The 23816-nt window shown below is 35.9% G+C and overlaps 1 protein-coding gene across 1 annotated transcript in view; it reads left to right on the forward strand.

Annotated features, from left to right (window-relative positions):
* EYS (eyes shut homolog) overlaps window positions 1-23816 on the forward strand; it is a 614241-nt gene that overhangs the window by 91901 nt on the left and 498524 nt on the right. Inside the window, exons 4-5 of the mRNA XM_041410576.1 lie at window positions 261-383; window positions 11878-11982. Of these exons, the coding sequence (XP_041266510.1) occupies window positions 261-383; window positions 11878-11982 (228 nt within the window). The remainder of the gene's footprint in view (window positions 1-260; window positions 384-11877; window positions 11983-23816) is intronic.

The following is a 23816-nucleotide window of genomic DNA, read 5'->3' on the forward strand; positions in this document are numbered from 1 at the left end:
CTTAAGTCTTAACGAACATACTGAATCATAAATTTGTGCTTTCACTTATTGAGTCTTTTTAAAGTATATTTGACATGAAAAAAATTGCATTTTCCTATTAATGACAGTAGAGAAAAAACTTTTAGAATGAGAATCCGTAAGGATTCAAGATCATTTTTTACAAGAGTAAATTGAAAACAAGGGACCTAAAGACATTGCTTTAGAAAAACAAGGCTCAGATATAGCTGAATAATGCATAGCTCTTTGGTTTTATTTCCAAGGATTTGAAGGCCTGAACTGTGAAATCAACTTTGATGAGTGCACTTATGGTTTCTGTAAAAGCAATTCGACTTGTTTAGACCTGGTTGCAGACTACAGCTGTGCTTGTCCTCCAGGATTCACTGGTAAGATTTCTTTTAACTTGGAAAATAAGTTAAATAGTTAAACTATTAGTTTTCTTTCCTGAAATTAATTGCACTTTGTTTCAGCATTAAAAAATAAAATCAACTCAGGGTTCTGTGTGATTGATAATCTGTTTTAATTTTCCTCCTAATATGATAAAAATGAAAGCAGTGTGTGTATGGAAAGCAAAACTGTGTTTTGCATAGAAGAAAAAAATTGTTCAAAACCACCTAGTCTGTGAAACATAGGTGAGCAGGTAGTTGGTGCTATTTTTCTCAGATTTTATCACAGCCACACTTGATTGAGATGGTAACAGGAACACAATTTTAGAAAGATTACACTTTGTTCTCTTTAACAAAGGTGCCGTCAGATACTTATGATAAATTCTTGTAAGTTGCACAATTATTTCCATGTCTAATAGGTTTAAGAAAATAGCTCTTGCATCATGGAGAGTCTTCAAGGTTCTATTTTCTGCCAGAAGCAGCCAACAGGATCATGGGGAAATCAATAAAACTGTCTCCAAAAATATGCCACCTAAAAATCAGTGTCAGGCACTGAACGCTGACTTTCAGCTGCTGATTTCAGAGATGCAAATGGAGCAGCATTAGTCATAAGCAGTAACAGGAAAACAAGCAGTGGCAGTCTAAGAAATCATACACAGTTAATGGATCTTGTAATAATAAGCCAAACAAGTTTGTCCAAAGAGCTCAAAATTAGTGGGGACCAGTGGAGAGGAAAGGAAAAAAAAAATGGAAGAGATCTATTAAGGAGAAATTAAAAGTTAAAGAAGTAGAACAGTGAAGGATGAGGAGGCAGAATTAAGTTAGTTGTAAATATTTCAGGTTGTTAGTACCACCACTGATGTTCAGTTTAGAAATTCTTCATTCATATTTTGTCAATGGTTGAAAGCAGGAAGACGGGACAAAAGGAATCTAAGACAATACACAGACATCTGGAATCTGTGGAAGTAACAGTAGTTGCAATTGCCATTGACTTCTGTGAGTTTTCATGCAAAAGTATTTTTATATTATTCAGAATTACAAAACTGAGATGTGATATATTTCCTGTAACATCTTATGCTCCTTTCTACATTGGTAACTGGCTTTGCTGTCATGAGTTTGCATAGTATGTCTATTTTGCATCAGTTTTGAAAATAACAGAGGTGATTACAAAGTATTTGTTCCTATAGATAGAAGAACTTTAATGCAAAAAATTTAAAATAAGAAGTTTACAAAACTTTCTCCTGTACTGCTAGAATCAAAACAGTGAATGTCTAACTTTTCTACAGTAGGTTGATAACAGTCAGTTTGTGCTGGGTAATGCAGGGAAAGCTGGTCATTTGGAAAAACAGCAACTATTTTGGGATGTGTTGGAGTCCACATTATAGAACCAGAACTACAAATTAATGTGTGTGTCACTAAGGAAGCCTGGGACAGAATATGTGTTCCTTAGGAGGAACACTTTATCCTATATTCTGGATACACATGCATCATACTGATGCAAACAGTTTGCCAGTAACATCCTTGTTCATTCCAAGACAAGCAGGATTCAGGATCTATCAACAGTAAAAAAGTTACAAGTGAGTTTATAAGAAGATTTTAATGAAGTTTACCTCTAGCATTTTAACTGGTCAGGTACAAAATTGTCTTAGGCCTGGTTGTTTGCTTATTTTCCTGTTTACTATCTGTGTGAGGTGGCAACAGTTCTGATTAGGATCACATGCCTCATGCACTAAAGCTGTGATGGAAAGGCAGCATTGGACAGGAGGGCCTCCATGAAGGGCCTTGGATGAATCCCCCTTGAACCAGGCTGTGGTGCTGCACATGTGGTGGATCTCTGTCCTTCCCTGAGAACAGAGGTGGGGACAGGCAGTGCAACATGTGCAATAGGGTGCAGGGTTGGATGGAGGGAGCAATTCTCTCCTGCTGAGGAAAGACAGAAGGACAGGAACACCCAAATCATCTGAGAGGGTCTTGAGAAGAACAGGGAGCCCTCTTGCAGCTTCTGCTGCCAGTTGAATTGTTTGTTGCTGAAAGGGTGAGCACCAGAATTCTAGCAGCCTTTGGAGCTTGCTCTTCCAAGAATTTCTTTTACTCTGTCCAAGACAGGCAGCTCCTGAGAAAGACCAGGAAAATACTTTCTCTACAAGAAAAGCTTGCTCTTAAATGTCTTCCCATGGTAATCTGCATACACGGGATTACAGCAACTATCCCATAGTAAAGAGCTACTGGACAAATGGACAGACAGCAAAACTGCTGCCTCCTTCCCTCACAGTATTTTTATTTCATTTTGCCAATTAGAGGGGGTTTGAGAACATCTGGAAGTTGAGATAGGTAAAGGCAGTCCAAGTCTGTTAAACTGGCCAGCCCCAAAAATTAGAAAACATCTTGCTCAACACATACAAACCTGAAGATAGGTGAAGTAGGGAATTTTAATATTGAACAGTGGGACACCTTTAGTCCATTAAGTAGTAAGACACTTTGAATTAAAACATCAGTGGGAGTGTGTTGAATTCATCAATGATAGAGAAGGAAGAGGCACTTCTATGAGGTGTGACTACTGACCATTGTCATTATTTGAGGGGATTTTCTCTGGCAATATAAGTAATTGGAACTAAAGAACTCTGTAATTCAGTGGTTTTGGATGAGAAAACATGGGGTTTTAATCTTTAATAAATGATGGGATTATATTGTTCCATCGTGAACCTTTTTTCTTTTCTAAATGTTGGGAGAGATTAATTTAATTATTTATTTATTTAATTAATTATTAAAAGGATTTCAAAGCTGTTCATGTATATGGATAAGCCCTATGCTAGTAAGAAGACACCAGCGAATACTGGGTAGAAAAAACCCTTGATTTTAAAGTGGTTTTTACTTCATCACTTAGCACTGAAGTTTGTAGTTGTAGTTTATATGCATGAGATTCTTAATCTGACTAACTTACTTATATCAAGGTCCATATGAATCCTCTATGTGTAAAATGATCCTCCAAGTTTTCCCCATGTCTCATTAATGTTTACGATTATAACAAGAGAGTATGAATCAACAAACAGTTGATCAGTACCATCAGTACACATTGACTTAAATCTACACAAGAGACTAAATAAATGAGCAAGCCTTTTAATATACTTCCTGAAGATCAAGTCTATAGTTTCCTGTGTCATGTCTCATACTATTGGGCTTTAGGAATCCTGCAGTAGATATTGTGGCTGTGCAAGTGGGCACTGCAAGACTGAACATTTGAAAACCAAACTTATACAAATACGATCAAGGTCTTGCAGCTCAGCTCAAACCATCACAAGACATAAGATGATATCTTTCTCTGGGCTTTCAAAAACCTTTCCTACGTACTCTTTTCCTGTGTTATTCTAAATTTTGTTTTCAGTAAGCATGCAAAAGCTGTCTATTTTAGACACATTTTGCTTGGAATAGATGCTTTTAGTTACTATCAGCACAATTGCACTGTTCAAAAATATTGAGTCACTACGTTCTCTTTTGCTTGTTAATCATTAAAAGTACTTTCCCAAACAATTCAAAGGAAAAAACTGGCCCGAGAGATCTACCTCTACCCAAAAGGAGATTGTAGCAGGATGGGGGTTCGCCAGTTCTCCCAGAACTGGCTGGTGACAGAGAAGAGGACACAGCTGCACTAGGAGAGGTTCAGGTTGGACATTGGGAAGAATTTCTTAACGGAAAGGGTGTCAAGTATTGGAATGGTCTGACAGGTAAGTGGTGGAGTCAAGAACAATGGAAATGTTCAAGAAACGACTGGACATGGCCCTTAGTGCTATGGTTTAAGTTGACATGATGGTGATTGGTCAAAGGCTAGACTCGACAATCTTGGACATCTATTCCAACCTGATTAATTCTGTGATCTATGGATTCTCACCCATCCTTAGAGTCAGCCACAGAAACACAGTCTTGCTTGCATCTCGTGCATCAGATAATTGTTCCACATCAATCAGCCCTTATGGCCATCACTGAGGCAGCTCAAAAGCCAGGTTTTTTCTGTGATGCCTCCTAATGACTGAGTTTATTTAAACATGCCTCTGTCTGAGCTCTAGTAAAAACACTGAGGTTTTTCAAACCAAAACAAGACCTGGAAGCTACCAGCTAGAGAGAGGGATGGTTCCCCAGGCTCCTGGCCAGCAGAACTCTGACTCATAGCAGGCCATGGAGGAATGAAGGGCTGACTTCCTCTCCCCTGTTCAGCTGGAGCAGCACGGATGGGCTGCTGTTTGCCACAAACATTGTAAATGGCAGGCTGCTGAGGGCAGGCTTCCCACAGTGGGGTGTGCAAACTTAACATGCTGGAAAATAAACAACATTTATGCATATATGGAAATGTATTCACTATGTACTTCTGAGTCATTAGAGAATATTTATTGTCATGTCATGTGTAAGTATACCTGCTTTTCTTGGAAGGAATTCAGGTTAGGACATTTGGGAAAAAAATCAGTAGAGTGTAGAAAAATCTGTTTAAGTTTCATCATGCTGCAAATTACATTGCATAAAAATTTTGATAAAATAATACATAAAAGTTAATGAATTGAATGAAAGAAAAGCAAATCAATTGGTTTTTTCCAGTCATTTTAAATATAAGCAAAGTTGCTTGGTTTTTTTATGCGAGGAAAAAGATGGCACATTCCTCCAATAGTATTCCATCTGCAAATACTAAGCATGATTTGTTTAAATTAGAGGGTGAACAATAATAGTTAGAACAACCTGACAAAAGATAAGTTAATTCTTCAATCAAAACTTTAATTAGCTTGTATGGAATTTACTTTATCTTTCCTCTTCTGAAGAAGTTATGAGATTATTTTTGTATTCCAGTTTATCCCCATTATTTCAGGTATAATTCTCACCCATTTTTAGTAGTGATTCCAACTGTCATGCACTACATAATATATGTAGAACATCCACTAATATCTTTCTGGGCAGGACTATGTACTTAATTACTTTCAGATAAATTGGAAAATAATAATTTTATATGAATAGGCTTGATTTTCAATTTTAAAACTGTTTTCAGTTGCTAGGAGGCTCTTATCAAATAAAAAAGGAAAAACAGTCATGCCTAAATAAGCCCATACAGTGATTAAAACACACACAGAAGACACTAGAACATGTGGCTGAAATTTTTAGTTTTCCTGACTTACTGTGGAAAATCAACCTAATTTTTCCTTAACTCCGTATTTTTCCTATGTTAATGTCATTGATGACACCATACAATGAACAGTAATATGCCAGCAGAGTGAGGGCCCACTTCTACTTTTTACATCTGAGTGCACTTGAAAAATAACATATGGCTATCAAGACACATTTTCAATCAATATAGTATCAAAATTTTTGTTATACCTGCCTCAAGAATCCTGTTAGGAATTAATTTTCTGCAATGACCTGAGCAATTAGTGAATAAACCCTGACACAGAAAAAAAGTCAACCTCCAAGCAACTTCCACAGCGCAAATTTTTCACCCCTTGCAGACATTTTGTTAATGAATTTGAGAAATAGAAGTGGCATCTTAGATAAGAAAGGTTATATTTAGGGTGTGCATAGTTTTTTTTTTCTTGTATGTAGTTCCTCTTCTGAAAAAAATCCAGGGAATCATTGATGTTGGAAAAGGTCTGTTGTTCAAGACTGCCTCTAAAATACCAACTAGCATAATACTGGAGCATTAGATACTAAATAATATTTACCAGTGTGTATACTGGGTTGCCTTTTTAGACAATGAAACCATTGTTTCTTGCCATCCTTTGCTTTGATAGGGCCATACTATAAACAGTATGACACTGTCAGTTTTAGTATGACTTCACTAAATAAGAGTCTTATTTGGTGCCCTCTTGTTGACTCTTTTTGTTCTTTACTCTTTGGTTTTCTTCTTTGTCATGAGGTTTTTTTTCTTTATTTTCTGTGGATACCCAACTTTAGCAGTGTTCAGGACCAGTTTGGATGGGGCATTAAGCAACTTGGTCTCATGGAAAGTATCCCTGCCCACGACAGGGGGTTGGCACTAGGTGATTTGTAAGGTCACTGCCAAAACAAACCATGCCATGATTCTATGGATCTAACATGAGCTTGGCCCCTAGACAAGTCCTGAGGCCCTTGCTCCTAGCTTGGTACCTGACCAGTGGCTAGCAATGCCAGTGCCATGTGTGCTGGGCCTCAGGGCTGCAGTGGTCGTGGTGGGAGCATTACACCACAGCTTGACTCTCTTCACTTGAGTAGTGAATTGACTAGAGACTACTGAGGAGCCTTGAGGCAGGAGGGGAAATGTGTTAAATGCAGAATGATGATTTTTAAAGATGTTTACACAACTATCATAATTTATTTTTTTTCTCCTTAGCACATTGGTAGCCAGACAAGAAATGGAATAGCATTGGCTATTTGCTCTGGTAACAACAGAGCAACACCTTGCACCTAGTTTTCCTAGTAACTTCCAAAACCTCCAGTTACAGGACATACACATTTCACATGATGACAGTGATGCCACAGAGCCCAAGTGCATCAGGGTGTGTTATTACTATCACAGAAATATACATGTCTCACTAAATTGCTGTGATGTTCTCCCAGGAAAGACACAGAGAGGGCTACAGGATGAGTGTATATATTCTGCAGGTCTTCTAACAATCCATAGATTGCTGGTTGTATGCTCTGTATTAGGTCTGTGTACCAGAAGGAAGTTAATGTTGGCCATTAACCACCTTGTACTGAACCTAATTACTCTAGTTTTGATTAAAGCACACAATGAATCCCAAAGCATTCAATCCTGATTTGAATGCATGAAAAGAAGCCAGAATTTTGCTAGCATTCTTTCTAGTAGTAATCACCATCAGATTTAGAAGTTTATATTAAATATTTAATTTAAATTTTTGTCTTCAACTTTGATCTATTGCAGCTCATTACTTTTTCTACACAAAATGAAAAAGCTCTTGCTACTCAAGTATTTTCTCTTTGCAAAGATACTTGCACACTGTAATCAAGTCACTTTTTGGTTTTGTTTCTTCTAAATGAAACAGATGGAGCTCTTTAAGCCTTTGCCAATAGCATGCTTTCTTCAGTCGTTGAATAAATTGTGTAGCTTTTCTTGCATCTTTCCCACTTATTTTTAAATATGGAACATTCTAATCAATGTTTTATACAGAGGTATTTTACACATCAATGTTCGCTTTTTGTTTTATTTAAATACATCTGAGATTTTTTTTTCTCACAGCACTGCAATAGTGCTCATATGCTGAGGTCTTCAGCAGTCCTTTTCAATTTGCTTTTGATGTTTCCCCACATACAGCTCAGCAACAGCTCAGTAGCTATAATCTGTATGTTTTTTTCTGTGCTTGTATCTGAAAACTACAAGTGACCAGAAGTGACCTGCAGTACATAGAAAAATGTACTGTTTAGCTAAACAAAAGTTATCACAAGATTTCATTTTGTGCATAGGCTTGGTCCCCTCTGGAAAGGAGATGTAGGAAAGGAAGTTAGAGAGGAAATGAGCTATCTGCTTAAAAGTCAGTGTTGAAATAATAGAGTAAGGACTTTTCACATTTGCCTACAGAAAAGGAGACAGGCGGAAGAATAAAATGCCTCATTTGCCTCATTATGTTTTTTTCTTGAGAAAGATTTGAGGGGTGGACTCAGATTGAATGTGCCAAAAGCTGTACTGCTTTCTTTGGAAGGGTAGGCCTTAGTAATTTCAGCCATGTGCATTCATGGTGTGCAGGAAGAGTGTTTTTTTTCTCTTCCTGCTAGTGTTAACACTTTTATCCTACTTCTCTTGTCTGCTGCAAGCCTGGGCTCACCTCTCCTTTATACCAATAATGTAGAAACATGTTTTGATGGAGAAATAGAGACACAGATTTGGATAGAAGCCCTAGGTTCCAAAATCAGAGCACAGTTATCACACACCAAATAACTTAAGACCTTTACCATAAGGCAAAGCAAGTTTCCAGACAATCCAACTCATTACCCAAGCATAAGTCTTTGGACATCCTTCAGTGTAATAAACAGAATTTATACCCTGTGAATTATATAATCACAACACTAGAACAAAATACTAACTATAATCTGTTTCATTCTTATCCCAGCCAAAAACATATAATATATTATGTTGCTTTCTCATCTATGTATCTTGCTAAAGAAATCCAATAATTCCTTATTTTTTTGGTCGAATCTTCCCAGTGTGATGTTATACTAACCACTACAAGGATTTCCTTATTGTCTAATATTTCACTGCAGTTTAAATGCATTACTTCTCACCCTGCCTACTATGAACACAGCAAACTGATGAATTTTGTGAGAGTACTTTCTTAGTTTATGATTGCCATCACATTTCTATTCAAATATCCTTATTTAGGTTTTATAGGCCCATTTATTTCGTTCATCCTACAAGGTCATGCTTTTGAGCTGCTTGTCATTCCTAACATTCTCATACAGACTCTCATTTTAGCTCAAAATTTTCTTAAATGCACCTCACTGCACAATGCAAAGCACTCCAAAAGCAACTTTACTCCAGTAAAGCTTCTAACTGGATATGTTCTTTTTTATGTATCTCAGCAAACTATTTGTCTTAAAACAAAATTCTGATGTTTTTTCCTACTTGTGAATTTCTGTATTGTATTTTCTCTTCTGATCAGATTACATTTGTTATATCAGAGTCTATCATCAATTGGTTGAAATTCATGAAGAATTCTAATCCTGTTCTTCAATGTACCTCTTTTCGTTGCCATCAGTGAATTTACTTTGCTACCCACTATCTAGGTTGTTGAAAAAAGTTTAGCAGAATTGAATGGGCAGTAGATTTCTTTCAAAACCTCTGCGGTTCATTCATCCAGTCTGGTAGCAAAACCGCTGATAACTAATGCATGAGTATGGCTTTCCATAAAGTTTTACTCATTTGATGATATGCTCTTATAGTTTCTAAGTAGACCAGTTACTGGGATTTCACAAAAAATAGCATTAGTGAAGAAAAGAAGCATGACATTTGCTACTGGGTTTTGTAATCTACAAAACGTGTAAATTTAATGTAGAAGGAAATCAATTTGTTTATACAAGGCCCATTTTTTATGGAATTATTTTTTATTTATAGGTTCTTGCAAGTAAACACTTTAAACCTTTTCTCAATATTTCTTCCAGGAACAGGATTTTTACAAATGGATTTATAATTTCATGTCTTTGCCTTTTATTCCTTTCCTGAAGGTTGATTTTAGTGGGTCTTCAGGTACTTTACCTATTTTTCATATGTTCCCAAAGAAAACTATTGAGTTTTTTTCACTAGCACCCAAGGGTATAGTTCATCAGACCAGCCTAGCTATTTAATTCATCTGACAATTCTACAGCTTTTCTTCTGTATTCGACACTGAAGTTTTGCCCTTTAATTGTAAGTATTAATTATGATAATGATCTGCTTTTCAGCTGGTCTTTTTACTGATGATTGAGGCAGAAGAAGCATTGAACAATTTTGTATGATTACCATTATCAGTAGCCATCCTTCTTCACTGGATGGCAAACCACACCTCTCCTTCATCTTCGATATGAAGTACATACAGCACAATTTCTTGTTACCCTGACCATCCTATAATAGCTACATGCTTTTTTGCTGGTCCAATTTCATGCCCCCATATTTATTTTGTACTTTTTACTTTATCCTTAGCAACTCAACCTGCTTTTTTGTAAATTGGGCTTTTTTCATACTTTGAAAACCAGGAAGCGCTGTGTTGGTTTCCTAATATCCAGTGTCTTTCTCCTGCAAAAAGGGTTTTTCCTTGTGTAATTATAGCAAACAGCAATTTTCATAATTACCTTTTTAAGGTAAGATGTTCACTCTTTATTAGGCTTCAAATCAGAACTTCTCTGCATTCTTTGCAGTTCTGCTGAATTCCTTTTTTATTATAATACTCAACCTCCTCTCCTTTACCATGGATTTTGACTGCTCTCAGCCAAGTTTTTCACATTTCTTTCTTTATTGTCAAATAACACTTTTCCCTTTAACTTTGAATCAAGTAACTTGCAGCTACCTTTTCCACTATGACATGAAAAATTACCAATACTGCATTCAAATATCTTGATGTTTTTAAATGATGATTCCTTTCAAAAATTACAGGTTTGTAATTAAATACCCCATGGGTCCAAGTCCTGTGTTGTTAAGGATTTTGTTAGTTCTTTTAGCTATTTAAAAACAACAACAAAACAACAGAAAAACCCACAAGCTATAAAAAATTTAAGGTTCCTTTAGACTGATTCTACTGGATTTTGATCTGTATTATAATACAGCATATTATATGTGACTGTGCAGTATTTTCCACAAAATGTCAAAGTCTTACCTGGTTTCTATAATTATCCTTGTCTATGAGCTTCTGCTACCATCCTTTAAACCTTTTTCTTAATTTTGTTTGCTTTCCTTCCTCTGTCTTCTCACTTTCTCTCCTTCCCATTTAATTTGATTTTTGCATACATTCTATTTTTACATGTTAACTGACAGTACATCCTGTGGTTAAGGAAGACAAAATGCCTCTGTCATCCATGCATTTATTGTTGTAATGAATCTATAATTGTCCAGCTTTGTTTGTCCAAGAGGGACCCCAGAAACCCCACATGATCCTTTAATTCAGCTCATTAGACTGAAGTCCCTGTTTGGTATATCTGATTTGAGTCGTACAAGGAACCTTTTATAATTTCTACACAGAACACCAACAAAAGTTCTGCTTGTTCACATCAGTGATAATTACAGCTTTCCTTCTCTATAACTGGCTTAACTTCTGGTATTAGTGTGAGCTCCTAGTCCGAATATTTGTCCCATTTATTTTTGATCAATTTTTTCTCAGAAAGATCCCAGTATTATTTATAATAGCCTACGTAGGTATTGCTCTAAATTAATGTAGTGCACAATAGAGAAACAGGAGACTGGATTTTATTTGGGATGTCCAGTGAGTTAACTGTTTTCATAAGCCACCATTTTATTGTCTTCTAAATTTTCCCCTCTATGTATCTTCTGTATATTCGCCTATATTTTTATTGTTTCAGATTTGAATGAATCTGAATTACAGCTCAATTAAATCTTATAAAAAGCAGAAAAATGAAGAAAGAGCTGAGTGAACTTGTGGGGTTTTGTTTGGATCTGAGAAATGGCTTCATTCATCCCGAAATATGAATGCAACCTTGAGAAATATTTTTTCTTGCTATTGTTACTGAGGTTATTAAATCTCTAAAACAATTTTTTTCAAAGTAGCATATAGCTCTAGTAATTTTGGTATTGAGTTGTGATGCTAGAATATACAAAGGACATTTTTGCAAATGCTGTTCATATTTATTTCTTTAAAATATTTATTTTCTTGACTATCAGCTATATCTATGAATATCTCTAGTTTTAAAACTGTCAATCAGAAATAAAATAATGTTTCCAACCTGGAAAAGTTAAACTATGCAGTTGTCACTTGCATTGTGAAGCAGCTTTTCTACTTTCCCAGCATGATTTATAGTTTTAATGTTTAATTTTCTTTTCTGTCAGACAAAAACTGTTCCACGGATATTGATGAATGTTCCTCCAAGCCCTGTAAAAATGGAGGCCACTGCCATGATTTGATTGGTGAATTTTACTGTAGCTGTTTGCCAGGTAAGAAGTCACATTTAGTTGAGAAATGTTCTGTGGTATTCAAAAAAGAAACCGAGTTTTTTCATAAGCACACAACTAAGTAGTAATTTATTATGCTTGAAAAGAGAGAAGAATGAACTGGTATTCTTTAAGCATATGCTACAATTGTTATGCAGGTGGTGTCAGCAGAATTTGTTTAAGGAATACAACTTGAAATCTTGAAGTCCTGCCTTCCAAACTTACAAACAGAGAGCCTTAAAAATCAACCAACTCTGCCAGTAGCATGATTTTGTTTCCATCTTCTCTCCTAGTAAAAGTTATTTTTAAGATTTCTGAAAGAAAACGTGGACAAGCCATACAGTAGCTGTCATAAGGGTTGCTGCGGTGGGTTGACCCTGGCTGGGAGCTTGGTGCAGTCAGTTAATCACACATCATTTCTGTTGCTCCTTCTTCCTCAGGGGGAGGACTCCTCATGCTCTTCCCTTGCTCCAGTGTGGGCTGCCTCCCAAGGGAGAGAGTCCTCCAAGAACTTCACTAATATGAATTCCTTCCCATGGTGTGCAGTTCTTTACAAATTGCTCCAGCATGGTTCCCTTACACTGAATGCAGTCCTTCAGGAGCTGCCTGCTCCAGTGTGGGTCCCCCACAGGGTCGCAGCTCCTGTCAGGAAACCTGCTCCAACATGGGCTTCTCTCTCCATCATCTCTCCACAGATGATGCCAAAAGCTTGTTCTGGCAGCACATGTGGCCCCAAGGAGAGAGAGGAAGGGTCACAGCTTCCTTTGGACATTCACCTGTTTTGTCATGAGGTCATATGTGGGCTGCAGGTGGATCTATGATCCAGCATGGCCCTCCATGGGCTGCAGAGCCACAGCTTCCTGACCACAGGCTGAAGGGGAAGCTTCCTCTGGTGCCTGCAGCACCTCCTTCCTCTACTTCTCTACTGATTTTGGTGTCTACAGAGCTGTTACTCTTGCTATCCTCACATTTTTTTCTGGCTTCAGTTGCCCAGTTCATTTTTTCCCTCCTCATCTTAACTGTCATCCCAGAAACGTTACCACCGTCATTGATGGGCTCAGCCTTGGCCAGCAGTGGATCATCCTGGAGCTGACTGGCATTGACTCCATCAGACCAGGGGGAAGTTTCTGGCAGCTCCTCAGAGAAGCCACCCCTGTGCCTGCTGCCCACTGAAACATTGCCGTGCAAACCCAGTTCAGTTACTTGCAGCGATGAGAGATGCCAGCAATATCTGAATTTGTCCAAAGGAGTAGATCAATTTTCTATCTTTATGTGGCATACATAATTTTACTCACAGAATCACAAAATCAGTTAGGTTGGAAAACCCCTCTGAGGTCAGAGTCCAACAAATAAACAGTATCTTACTGAGATATGAACCTGTATGTTTCAGTGTGGCTTTTCAGTGTGGATTGGTGCTACGGGCAAGAATTTACACATTGAAATGTAGTCTCTTTTAATATAACCAGCTAATTTAATATGTGACATTCGCATAACATGACTAATTTTTTTTTAATCCCCTGCTTTCTTTTTTGTGGGCTGACTGGTTGTCAGCTAATTGGAAAGTAGTGAGCAAAACATGAAGCAAAAATACTCTTTCACTTGCAGTTTTTTTAATACTCTTAAGTCAATTACATTGCATTAAAACTTATTCTACAATGTCAAGTTAACAATGTAAGGATAAAATGATCAATCTGGTATTTAGACTGAAATATTTACTTAAAGTGGATAGACAACATAACTGGTTTAATTTTTTTTTTTTTAACACCTATAAGAGGTTTTTAAAATGTATACAAGCTATTTCAAGCCTTATGTGCAAATACCTTGAAAGTTATTGATGTGTAGAATACAGGAACTCACAGCCAGCACTGCCACTAACAAACAGTATAAGGGCAAAAATATAATTTAAATATATGTATAAATATTTGTGGATATTATTATATATAGAAGTATGTGTATCTGTGTATTATACATGTTCATACATATACATACTCATACTATCTTTTAAGATGAGTCTTACAGTAGACTTTCAAGATGCAGAAAATTAAAGGTTTATTATTGCTGCTATTATTATTATTATTATTATTAATTTATTTAGCTAATTTTTGAGGTTGAATTCTTATATGGTGCTGTAATCAGTTAGCTTTACTTTTTCAGTTGCAAAGACTGTGACTATATTTCATCATTCCTTCCACTGTGGATAAACCAAATGTCACATCTCATTTTGTCAGTGTAGCTTGCTCTGTGAAATCACAAACACAACAATAAGTATGAAAACATCTTCCTGTTGTACTTAAACAGTGAGATCACATGCATGAAATGAATACTGAAATGCTGTAAGAAGTACACATATGAAATCTCAGACTATAAACATTTTCTATTACCATTTTGAACACTTGTTAGATACAGTCTTTGTGAAGAATTTACCCATCTGCAAAATGCAGGATGAAAAGCAATGGTTTAGACAGTGTTTAGGACTGCAGTAAGGCAATATAGCAGCTGAAGGAGAGCACAAAGGAATTTCAGCTAATAAATTTGCTTTATCAGGAACTCAGTTTAAATGGCTCTCTGTAAATGCATGCAGCATGGGGAATATACAGGAGGAGCTGAGCTGGAGATGGATGCATGCCTGCACAGCTTTGATATTACTGGCATCACAGGGACACAACAGAATGACTCCTATGACTGAAGTGTTGCAATGGAAGGATAAAGGCTTTTTAGGAAGAGCAGACAAGGCAGATGAGGAGGCAGCGTTTGCACCCTATGCCAGCGTCCAGCTGGAATGCATGGAACTTTGCCTGGTGATGGATGAGGAGTCAACTTAAAGCTTATGAGTCAGGATTAAAGAAAGGACAGGGACAGGTGACATTTCATTGAGAGTCTGGTACAGGCTCTTCCACCAGGGAGTCCAAGTGGTTGAGAGTCTCTGTAGAGAGAAGGGAAGAAACTCACATTCACCCTAGTGAAATCCTAGTTCTCATAGAGACTTCAACCATTCTGGGTTTGTGTAGCCAGAATTTTGGAACTGAGGGACTACAGAGACAACAGATGAAAGACCTTAATCAGGATTACTTACTACTCAGTATAAAACTAAAGAACTACTAGTAGATTACAGCATAACACAAAACAGTGCACCATATCAAGGGACCAACATTAAAGTTAGAGAAAGATACAGTATTGATTAGGTGTCAAATGTGACTTACTGAAATGACAATAATGTGCACAGATTCCTTCACTTAATCCCTGGAGAGTAACGGTGAAGCATCCCTACTCATGGGAGAAACTCCACAGAGTTTCAGGAAAATGTACAGGTTTCTGCTTTGTGAAAGTTTGATGCTGCTTTTACAGTCATAAAAAGAGGTATCAATACATCAGTCAAAAATCTGATTTATTGTCTCAGATTTATTGTCTCACTTAAACAATAAGGTATTTATTGGCAGCTGGGAGATGCCAGACCAGCACTAAACTCATGGCACCAAAATAACTCACTACAAGACAGCTTGTCCTACTTGAGTTACCTGACTGGTTAACAAACTGATAAATTCTTGTGGAGGGTGAGAAGCCCTGCTACAAACTTGTGGAACTGCATCTGAATTACTGTATCTAAGTTTTGCATTCTCTGCTAAAAGAAGGACATTTCCTTACTGAGGCAAGTCTAGCAAAGGACCATGAAAATGGAGAACATGATATGCAAGGAGACGCTGAAGTAATTGGACCAGTTCACACTGAAGAAAAGGCTGAGAGAATTTATTGGAGTTTACTACTACCTCCTGGAAGGATACAGGGAGGACAGAACAACGTTTTTCTTACAGGTTAAAATTCTCTCAGGACAAGAGTCAATGGACGCAAGTCAAAATGCCCAAACAACAGCACTATGGAAGTGGTTAACTACTGGAACATATTTTCTGGAAAGCCTGTGATATCCCCATCTATGGAATCATTTTTATCATATTTGAATACTGACAGGACAGCTACCTGATCTAGCTAGGATTACTATGAGTGAGTATTAGACTAGCTGTCCTCAAGACATCATTTCCAACTCAAGTTTTCCTGTGATTCTATTACTAAATAAGGGATCTTAGCCCAGATTTACTTTATAAATATAATTCTTTAAGGTGAATTTGAATTGAACTAATGATACCTACACAAAGTCTTTAAGGCTGTAAGCATTTTGAGCAGATCTAAAAAAGTTCTACATATTCTTAATTATACTATTACATTTTATCAAGTTTTTGGCTGAAAAGAATAAAAGTGTTTGTTTATATGAAATGTTTTTCCAAAACCAGATTTTTATAAGTATTCAAGAATTTATCAACTATCACTTTTTTCCTGAATATTAATTTTTTATTTCATTAGGAAATGGTTACCTATGTATATTGAATTTAGAAAAGGGGGGAAACAAAGTTAAAAACAAGGGCTATATTTTATGACAACAGTAGTCTGTCATTTGGAAACTGTGCCTTGAAATGGTCAAGTAGAGAAGCACCGTTTGAGAAAGAAGTGAGGAACCTCTTTCTAAAATATATAAGGTGTTTATGGGCAATATTTATGTGATATTTACAGAAATTTTAAACTACAAGATGCTGGGTTTTTTACAATATACTCAGAAAGGCAGCAAAAGTGCTCAATGGAATACAACAAGATCCTTACAGAAAAGTGAAAACCTTTTACGTTTGTAGAAGACAAGCATGAGGGAATCTTAGAAATATAAAAACACTTTAAACAGTTGACATTGCATTTCTCTATTTGTTACCACAGAATGGGATATAACTAGAGAATTTATTTGGAAGTTTTGGTAAAGGATTAGACAAGTTCACAACCAAAATATCTGTAAGTCAATACTGAAGAATCCTTTGACCTTTAAAACACCGGAATGTTTGGAGGTTTCAGAAGGAACAGGCAGCTAGAAGTCACTAAACTAATAATCTGTCCATAAACAGTCTCCCTCCCTTCTACTCTGAGACAGTTGTAGGCTGGATGCACAATTTTTTCTCTTTTAGAAAACATTATATCTTCTACACAATTTCTTTCCCATTCTGATTTGTGCATCAGTGATGTATTATCCCTGCTATACTTAATTGAATACAATTTTTTATTTTTTTTTAATTGGATTACTGGATGATTAGCATGATTACTAAAGGAGACTGATTTTGAAGCAGAAAATCCTGTAAGTTGATGGATTCAACCTAAAATCAATTTTACTTCAACTTAATACACTGAATCAAAGGAGCAGTACTTCTGATTAAGAGTAAACATGCACACAGAGAAATTGTAAATCAAATTCTTCCTTTTCAGAAGGTGTTGCTGTTATTAAAGTTTAGTGTACCATGAAATAAGACCATACTTTCTTTCAAACCTTTCTGGCAACCCTTGTTATGAAGTAGATGCTTATACTTGAAAGTTTTTACGCAAGGAAGAGACCTTAGAAAAACTATTGCATGCTGTGACTCAAAAAATAAAGTGAATCATCAAGATTACAGATGAAGAAAGCTTACAAAATCATTCAATTCTTCACATTGGTGCTGCACAATGATCCTTAACACAGAATTTGTAATGATATTTTTTGATTTGATTTCAAAGTTGCTTGATCAGAAAGTGCAGCATTTTTCACATGAAGCTCTTGCTCTGCTTGCCAAGACAACTGCCTGATGGGCAGCTTAAAATTCCAATTCTCTATTTCTTGCTCCAAGTCACAATTCAATTCTGCAACTTGTAAATCATGTTTCTCTTCTACCTAATATCCTAACTGGGGTAGAATTCTTTCTAAACAAGTCCATCTAATCACCTGTAGAAAGGTTTTTCAGTAGACTGACATAGAAGATACTTTGAGTATTCATATAGCAAATAGTACAGAATTGCTTGTAGCAGTAGTTAATGGACTCAGTATTATAGGGAAACAGAGGCCAATATATTTGTATTATGTTGTCTCTTTTGCAAAGTCTTATACTGAGATTTCTGTACACAGTCACATCCATGACATTTGTGTTGGCTCTTAATCCAGGACGAAGGCTGAGGCCACCTACAGTCAGAGATGTTGGAGAAGCAGAGGTTATATGGATGGGTCTCCAGGACCTGCCATTTTTGCTGCCTCTTGCAAAAGCAGTATCTGGAAACAGTGAGTGACAGGGAACATTATTAGGGGTCCTTCCCAAGAGTTTTTCCTTAAGTTTATAGCTCCTCTGTAAACTAGTAGCTTTTACTCTGATAGTTGTGAAATGTTAAATATATTTTAATACCCCAGTAATTCTTCTGTGGTTTTAAGACTCTTAATGTATTGAGATATTTTTTTAAAATAAAGATATTCCTGAGCATACCCAGGCATTTTTTATCACTGAAGGTAGGATTGTTTACTTCATTTTTTCATGGAGCCCTTTACAATATTAGTTAAACTTCAAGTGTTTTTTTTTTTTACATTATGTGTAACAATTTATTCATAAATTACCTAGCTGAAAAAGGCAGCAATTCTAAAATTGGCACAAGTTGGGAGTTCCCTTTTATAAAGAAAAAGAATTCAGAAGTATTCTACAGCATTTTCAACATTAGGAAGCAGGAAAAAAAATCATTGAAGGCCATTCTTTGTTTTTTCACTCTGGAAAAAAGCCCCTGATCTTCTCATTATCAGAAGAGAAAGACTAGATAATACACAAGAAAATTAATGTTTAATGGCTATTTCCCACAAACTAAGAGTTTATTGGATCTACGTACAGGGTTGGGTTGAGATAGAAATAATCCACTTCATAGAAGTTACAGTGCTGTGTTTTAGATTTATGACCAAAGCCGTGTTGCTAACTCAGGAATGTTTTGGCTGTTGCTGAGCAGTGCTTGCACAGCATCATGGTCATCTCAGTTTCTCATTTTGCCCTGAGTGAGTAGGCTGGAGTAGAAAAACACCTCGGAGTATACAGAGCTGGGACAAATGACCCCAAAGAACCAAGGAGATATTCTATTCCATATGCAATAATATAGTCAGCCATAAAATCCTGGAAAGAGTTTTCTAAAGTAGCTGTTGCTAGAGCCAATATGGTCATTGGAAGGAGTTGAAGAGTGCCTTTTGCATTAGTTGGTGTATTTTTTTTAATTATTTTTGCCCATTAATTTGTCTTTGTTGTGACTCACTGATTTTCTTACTTTTTCCTTTCCAATTCTCTATGTAAATCAAATTTCAAGATATATATGCCTGTTTCTACTTTCATGATTTTCACAAGACAAGCAGGAGAACAGTGCAAGTTTCCTCACTTGCAGTAATTATACTTTTGGATTAACTTGCCATGCATGTTTGAAGTTGTAATGCTAACCATAATATACATGTTTCATGCAGACAAAAATCTTTGAGATTTCTGTAAATAAAAATGCTGCTGGAAAAGTGCATAAGAGCTCATTCCGCTAGGGGAGATGTAATTTCTCAGACATTGTGTATTCAAAGTGTGCACTATGATGCACTACTGACTATGCATTCTGTAATACACTGGCATTTGTACCTTCTTTCTATTTGTTCAAAATGCTCACAGAAGCACAGTAAGATTCAAAATTTTAAACCAAATCTTTATTTTCTGTTAGAAATTGGACATAAAGGTATTAGGAGAAAATAAAGCTCTGCAATTTCTACTTCAGTGAGATTTCATTATTTTATTCTTATAGAAATAAGAATTTAGTGAGTTTTTGTACGGAAAGATTGAAATATATAAAAGGTTGGTAAGTTAAGAAGATGCAAAACAAGATAGAATGATTTTTAAAAAAATCTTGAACTAGGTATACCTTTAATTACAGTTTTAGAATGAAAATCATTAAATGAAGAAGGAAGAAGAAATTTCACACAATGACTCTGAAAACCATTAATTATACATTAACACATACCATGTACACATACTTGCACCCAAGTGTAGGAGAAGGAAAAGGTGGAATCCAAAAATATCATAGGAAGGAGGAAAGGACAAAATTGTTGAAGATCAACATGCTTTGAAAAGCTCATTAAAAAGTCTCTTATAAGACTTTGCTGTTAAGTCAGCCTGTGATGAAGAAAGAGAAAGCAAATATGGTGAAGGGACCACATGGAAAATTTCTTGATATTGCAAAAAGATACCTTATTAGGTGTAATAGCTTCATAAAGAAAGTTTCTTTTTTTATAATTCCAATTTTCTACCCGTTTTCCTATTTTTCAGTATAGTGCTTCATGCCAGTGGTAAAAGAAATTTTTCTGCAATATAACAAGTAAAAATTGTCAACTTCTCCTTTTTTAAAAAAATGTGCTGTCATTTATGAGGCTAAAAATACAGAAAAGAAAATTGATTAATAGCTCATTTGTAATGTCAATTCAATCCACCAACCCTAGCAGATGACTTAAAAATTTGACATTTTTCTAATAAAAACAACACTATTTATTTCAAAAGTGTCTAATAAGACATTGAGTTACTGCTACCAAAAGCAGACACAAAAGAGTGATGTCTTGAGGAACACTGTAATAACCCATTACAAATCCCCCAGGTCAGGAAATATCTCTATGACAGCCTTTAGCTTGAGTCTATTTATTTCTAAAAGTACTGTAATGGCAGTAACAGGATGGAAAGGAATGATTATGACACTAACCAGCTATTTTAAAGACCTGTTAAAACCATCATAACTCTATTTCAAAATTCACCAAAGTTACATTCTTTTATAAAGGATTTCATTTGCCAGTTGTGACTAATTTTTAATTTTCTGCTTCTTATGTTTGGTACCTCTATATTTTTCTTTTTTTCTGATACATTATTGGAATATATTCCCATGGTTAAGTGTCTCTTGGATGTAGAATGAGCCCATTCACTTCACTTTTAGTAAGAAATTAATAAGATTTACAAAGATGTAATCTCTGGCTCCTTTCTATCTTTTTCCATTTCTGACATTAGAAATGCAAATCAAATTTGTTTTCAGACATTGCATTCCAGAAAACTGCTTAAAGTTTTGTCAATAGGCTTAAAATCATACATTTCATGGATAACTTAATGCAATAATCAAATTATTTTCTTTTTCTGATGTTAGTAGGCTATGCCTACTAAACATAATTTTTTAATGTTTGATTTATATGTTTAAAAGTTGTTTATTCCAAAACTTCTATTTCTGAAAAATAGATAATTAATAGGTTGTCTACATGTCTAAATACATTCAAATTTCTAATAAAGGATCTAAAGTTTTCAAATTATTATCTGCTATGTTGTTTGGCCATCTCTGATTTAAAAAAAAAGTAATCATCTAGAAGTGTATTTTTATAGCCAAAACTGAAACACTCTTTATTCTACTGCCATTTCTAAAGAAATATTAACAGTCTTTATTCTGGATATGATTTATTGTTTTTCTCTGAAATTTCTACTCATTTAATTCTTTATCTGTGTTTTTGTTCTGTCTTTATGCTTTTCTACCCTTCTCTAAAATAATTTCCTTCTCTGACAACTCACTTTCCAAGCAATCTTCTGGTCCTACAATGTACTGAAAAATAATTAGTATTTGTTCAGTTCTCATAATCTATTTGTCTGCTTGCATCAATAAGGAGTAAAAATATTGTGTAAAATTCTCAACAAGTAAGAGAATTGCCTTACCAGACCTTCAGCAAAGTCCACTGCAATTGCTTTATGTGGTTTAATCACCATTTTTTGTACCTTTACTTACCTGTTACTAAAATCAATCCCTTCTTTTCCCCCCACTTTTCTAGTACCATATGGTGTTCTAATCAGATGAGAAATGAACGATCATATTTGGATTTCATATTATTTTTAAATTTTATGAATGGCAGACTAGAAAATATATGATCGATGATAGGGAATGTCTATGTACTTTGCCTCTGTCAAACAGATTGTTTATCAGCAAATTCTAAGAAGTAGTTCAACCCCAAAATTTTGCTTGCTACTGCCTGCCAATCTTAATTCCATTAATGGCATGAACAGCAAGCCAATGTATGTTTGTTTTTATTATCATATTTGTCTTCCTAAATTCTACTTAAAAATCGTTTACAGTCCTAAGGAAATGCATACTTGACTTTATGTGGCACTTGAAACCATTCTCGTTTTAATAAAGTCATTGAACTACTTTCTGTAAAAAATTAATTCATCTCTAAAATAAGAATATTGAACTGAAGAGCTCTTTATTTAATCCACTGTCGTATTACACAATGCAGGGTCAGCTCATCCTCTTATCTCCTTATTCTCAACACACAAAATCTGAAAGCATGGAATGCCTCTGAGATCTAACTGAGGAAGAATAGTAACATTGCCCACTGCTTGTGCTGATTTTATTGGGAGCTTTGTATTTCACTGATCTTTTTTTCAGAGATGTTGAGCTGAAAATCTGTGTAATTAAGAAGTTAGGTAATTCATATTAATGATTACTATTTTTGTTTATATTTTCGACATTATTTTAGTTTGTTTGGTTTTTTTCCTTCTGATCTGCTAGCAGCAATCAGAAAAAAACCCTAAATTTTAATTCAAAACCGCAGTTCTAACCAGCATAAACTATTTCAATTAAGCAATTTCTTACTCTCATTTTTCATTTTCCATAAGGGAATTGTAAATACCACAGGATTTGCATATTGATTACAGGAAGATGTTATATAGGAAAGGGTAATAAATTACCCATTCCTAATAACAATCAAATTATGTTATACAATACATATCACCTTCTCAGCAGATGTTGATGTCATCGCAAAAGAAGCAGCAAACATTGACAACTTCTCAGTCCTCATGGGAAAATGAAAATGGATAACAGATATCATTTCATAAAGTTTTCATTTTTTTTTCTACTCTTGCAGTTATTTTATTCTGCAGGTGGAAAGCATCATTAGGTGCTGTTTTAATACATCATACCACAAAATTATAAGATAGCCTGACACGTTTCAAACCAGCAAGCACAGTCAGAATAAAAACTTATTCTGTGTTTTCTTAGTGTAAATAACAGAGATTCTGAGAGTGCCTGCTGTGGTACAGTAATCAAACTTCTGTTGTAATAGCTGTAAGTCTTCTGGTGTATTACTGTAAGATGTGTAGAGTATGTCTCTGTTTTTCCTTAATCCTTTTTCTCTAGTTCTAATCTATCTTTTAGTGGAACTGACAAAAATATTCATACAGTATTGGAAGATGTATCTAGCCATTATGTCCCTTTGCAGAGGCTAAAGGGCTTTCTTTTTAAAAGGAAAACACTGCAGAGCAATGGTTCTGATACATCTTCTCATTTAAGCATGTGGCTTAAGGTGCAGCTTGTCCAAAAGCAGTAGAAATGATCACTGAAGTCAGGTAGCTAAAAGAGACATGGTGCACTCACTAGCCCTCATTGGGAGAAAGAAATTCTAGATGGGGGAGAATGAAGAGAGAAAAATTACAGAAAGGTCAGATTTACTCCTTTTGAAAGAATTTTGATGAGAAGTTCTGTTCTGCTGATTGGCGCTATATTCAAGAAGATGAAGAACCTTTAAAAAGCAATAGTCTGAACAGATCAAGTGATCTCAGCCACTCCTCATATGGCTTCCCTTCAAGATCCTTCACCATCTTTGTTGCCCTCCTTTGAACACTCTTTAATATCTTATATTGTGTCACCCAAAACTGCACATGGAAGTTGAGGTGAGGCTGCTCCAGTGCAGAGCAGAGTGGGACAATCCCCTCCCTTGCCCAACTGGTGATGCTGTGCCTGATGCCCCCCAGCACAGGCTTGACCCTGACTGCCAGGGTGCTGCTGGCTCATGTTCAACTTTCTGTCAGCCAAGGCCCTTTCCACAGTGCTGCTTTCCAGTATCTCATTCCCCAGTCTGTACATTCATCCAGGGTAGCTCTGACCCAGATGCAGAATCCACCACTCTCCCTGGCTGAATTTCATGTGGTTGG

This window comes from Onychostruthus taczanowskii, unplaced genomic scaffold (assembly GCF_017590055.1).
Source record: "Onychostruthus taczanowskii isolate IOZ18803 unplaced genomic scaffold, ASM1759005v1 scaffold33, whole genome shotgun sequence".
Classification (NCBI taxonomy): Eukaryota; Metazoa; Chordata; class Aves; order Passeriformes; family Passeridae; genus Onychostruthus; species Onychostruthus taczanowskii.